This window comes from Notothenia coriiceps, unplaced genomic scaffold, assembly GCF_000735185.1.
Source record: "Notothenia coriiceps isolate Sejong01 unplaced genomic scaffold, NC01 NC01_scaffold00019351, whole genome shotgun sequence".
In the NCBI taxonomy this organism is placed as follows: Eukaryota; Metazoa; Chordata; class Actinopteri; order Perciformes; family Nototheniidae; genus Notothenia; species Notothenia coriiceps.
This window is the reverse complement of record NW_011352052.1, coordinates 295162-298898: the sequence shown is the minus strand read 5'-3', so window position 1 is coordinate 298898 and position 3737 is coordinate 295162. Positions and strand designations below refer to the sequence as shown.

The 3737-nt window shown below is 42.4% G+C and overlaps 1 protein-coding gene across 2 annotated transcripts in view; it reads left to right on the top strand.

Annotated features, from left to right (window-relative positions):
• The window catches only part of LOC104951883 (protocadherin-10-like), a 7139-nt gene extending 3622 nt beyond the window's left edge, over positions 1–3517 (top strand). For both annotated transcript variants that reach the window (XM_010778619.1, XM_010778618.1), the window contains 3 exons: positions 1603–1661; positions 1853–1980; positions 2702–3517. In XM_010778619.1, the coding sequence (XP_010776921.1) occupies positions 1603–1661; positions 1853–1980; positions 2702–3030 (516 nt within the window). In that variant the 3' untranslated portion in view covers positions 3031–3517. The remainder of the gene's footprint in view (positions 1–1602; positions 1662–1852; positions 1981–2701) is intronic.
• The last annotated feature ends 220 nt before the right edge of the window (positions 3518–3737 follow it).

Genomic DNA, 3737 nt, shown 5'->3' with positions numbered 1-3737 from the left:
GGGGGGGGGTGGCTGTCCATTATTGATGAAAAATGGCAAATGGACGGTTTTTGGGAGACAGGGTAGGACATCGAGAGGGGAGGGGGCAAGGACATGGCTGGACTGAGACGTGGGCCGCCTGTAGATCGGTCCCGACGTTATTCTCTGAATGCGATGAGAGAGAGAGAGAGAGAGAGAGAGAGAGAGAGAGAGGGGAGAGAGAGAGGGAGAGAGAGGGAGAGAGGGGGAGAGAGAGAGAGAGAGAGCGAGCGAGAGAGAGAGAGAGAGAGATGTGGGGTGGCGAGGAAGGAGGAAGGGGAAAGAGACAAAGACAGAGACACTTTACAGAGCAGGATGTCTACACCCGTGTTTTCTAAGACCAGGCAGCAGTCCGTCCTTGTGTGTGTGTGTGTGTGTGTGTGTGTGTGTGTGTGTGTGTGTGTGTGTGTGTGTGTGTGTGTGTGTGTGTGTGTGTGTGTGTATCGCTCATTGTTGCTCCCCTGCTTTTACCAAAACGAAAAGGGACAAAGACACCAGACCCTACCAGGCAGACTGAGAAATGTCAGCTCGGTCCTTGGCACATGCACCTCTGGCCACAAGAGGGATTTCGAGGTCACGGTGATTGTTCTGCCTGCAGCTATATGCTCCTCGAGGAGAAAGTGTCCTTCCTGTCGTTAATTGGTTCCACTAATTCACCCGGTGGTGTCCCTCCGCGTGCACACATCAGTCGTCGTGAGGTCGTCAGTGACACATTAAACCTCAAAGACAAATCTCGATGAAACTATTTTAGCATTATACAAGCCAAGTGCATATGCCTGGTGAAGTTGATGAATGTAAGGTTAACAGAGACATTAAAGACACATTCAAGCGTGTAAGACACGCAGGGCCGGTGCATGCACGTTTTGTGTACAGCTGCAACGACCGCAAACTTTTCAAGGCTCCCTGAGACTTTTAATTAAAAACCTTGCTCGAGGAGCATCAGGCAAATATTAATGTAAAATGATGCATATAATCCACAAAACAATGACGTGTGTAATTTTCTTAATTTCCGACCTGGCACGGTTTCCTTTGAAGATTAAAATCATGTTTTGTTTCATCCCTGTGGGGTTCTAATTGGTTTTGTGCGTAGTTGGTGGGGAGTGTATTTTGAATACCGATTCCTATAATACGCTTACCTCGCATTCTTCGTGTTAACAACTTTAAGGGAATTAATAGAGCGTGCAATCCATACTATGAGACTCAGATGCGGAATAAATATCACTCGTGTGCTCTCTTTCACCCCTCACGCTGCGCCACAGACGATAAAAGCAAAACCATGTGCAGGCTAGTCGTAGCTGAAGGAAACAATACATCCTCTCTTTAAAATCCTGTTCTGCCAAACAGCCACAGGGGGGCAGCCGCGATCCATGTGGAACAGTCATGTCTCCATTTCAGGACAAGCACAAAGATAGACTGCCCCTCATGTCAATTATCACTGACCTCTAGTGATCCAAGAGCATATAATGAACAGCCGTCGGTTGTTATCCAGACTGGTTTTATTGAAACTTATTTTGAAGAGAGCCATTTCTGAAATTGATTTTGACAGTGAGATTGCACAATTCTTTCTCTTCCCTTTTCCTGTAGCTGAAGCAGCCAAACACAGACTGGACTCTCACAAAGAATCAGAACTCCTCCCTTAAAAGGTACTATTTTATAATGTTTTTCTTTTCAAAGTTTGCATGTTATCAACTCAATGTAAAGCACAGAAGTATATAATGCACACAACATGAGCTGAAGTACACAGCTTGTATATTGCTCAGGTTAAAATGTACATAGATAGTGTATTTAACTAGAGTCAAGTAGTTGCAATAACAGACTGATACCTTGATTGCAGTTACAACTCTATCAACATGGATGGCACCCTCATGCGTAAAGCTATGCATGCAGACCCAGAAAACTACGTCACCTCCATGGCGCCTGGGCAGTACTGGACCTGGGGTACACACATGAGAGGGGTGAAAGGTAAGAGAGGAGGACGACAAACAGCCTTCGTTAAATCCTCACGCATTTACTTTGAGCAGTGGAGAAAATACATACATTTACTGAAATGTTTCTTATTTTAAGGGACTTTGAATTGTAGTAGAATATGAAAATACTCAATTAAGAGGCAAAGCGTGCACCATTTACAGAATAAAATATGCTAGTTCAAGAGGAGGAAATAAATACACAAGCATTAGGTAAGACAAGAAAATGAAAGCATAAATAATAATAATCCAATGATAAAATATATATTTCCTCAAAGGGAGCATTCTGAATAACGACTACTTTTAAGTGAACATTTAAACCCATGACTTTTACTTATACACTATGCTATTACAACCTTTAGTCAAAGATAGCCTTCTTCCACCTCACAGGTTCACTCATTTACAGTATGTTATGTACCATAGCAGAAAACACTGCACATCTTTATGCTTTCATAACGACATGTTTTTCTTTGTTGTTCTCCTAATTGGTTTGTTAATATAGTCTTAACTAATCTCCAGGACCACGAAAAGCATCAGGGCAGGGTTGTTGTAGCGCCCCATCATTACGAATCTGTTTGTGTATTTTTGTTGCTGATGTCATTAGAATAGCACTTTGTTAGAAAAGTGCTATTCTAATGACAATAGCAGAACAGCCTTAAGTCAATATTGAATAATTAAGTAGCTGCTTCTCCTCTTTTTTTCTCTCCTTAACTATACAGACTATAAGATGTCTCCCTCAACCAGTGGGGTCCCCTCTCGCCCCTGGACTCCTCTGTGCACACCCCCTCCTCAACAGCAGCAGCCATCAATACCTCCCCATCCCCACCCTCACCCACACCCTCATCCGCACCCCCACCCACCACCTGACTACCACCACAATGTGCACATCCCTGGGACACCATCAGGCTTTTGCACCCTGAGGCCAGCAGTACACCGAAGCGAGCTGGACGTCCACAATGCATTCTCAACCTTTGGGAAGAAGCGTCGTCTCCAGATGTCCCCCCAGGGAGAGGCTGCGATTATAAATAATGACTTGTACAATGACTGAGTTTTCAATGACGACGGATAGTCTAATATAAAGACTGAGGAGGAGAGCATTCAGTGAATACATTAATGGAAGTATGAGAGGATGCACAAAAGGGGAACACTAAATGAGGAATCCTTTTTGGCTAAAACGCTGAAAATAAATAAATTCTGATGGCTGTTTATGTGTCACGCCAGTGTAACATGATCAATGTATGTGTCTGCCTATTATTATTTAGACAATCAAACCGGAGAAGCATTACATCCAAAATGTTTCAAAAAAGCATTAGTGGTAAATAATTTTGCACATCATTATGAATTTATATTTTTGGCTTTATGAAAAGAAAAAGTGTTTTCTTTTTGTATTTTTGAATGCTAACAGAGCTTGAGTGAATATGATAAATAACATGATCATATATATGCAAGCTGCCACATGACGCAGACAACTGTAAAGAGGGGATTTTCCCCACACATGTACTGTATACATTTATGAAAATAAAGTATTTTTTTCATATTGTCGTTCGTATGTGTTTGAAACATGCAAGTGTTATTCCTAAAGCTCAAGGCCTTTAACCCTACCAACGCTCACTGATGCACACACTCAATCACAGCTTTGGTCTATCTACACGCATAAAGCATTTAGATGTAAGTTTCTCAGATCTATGTTTAATTAGCTCGAGTCAATTATTCTGGGGTGAAAAAGTTCCACAGCTATTCCTACAAGGGTAAAAA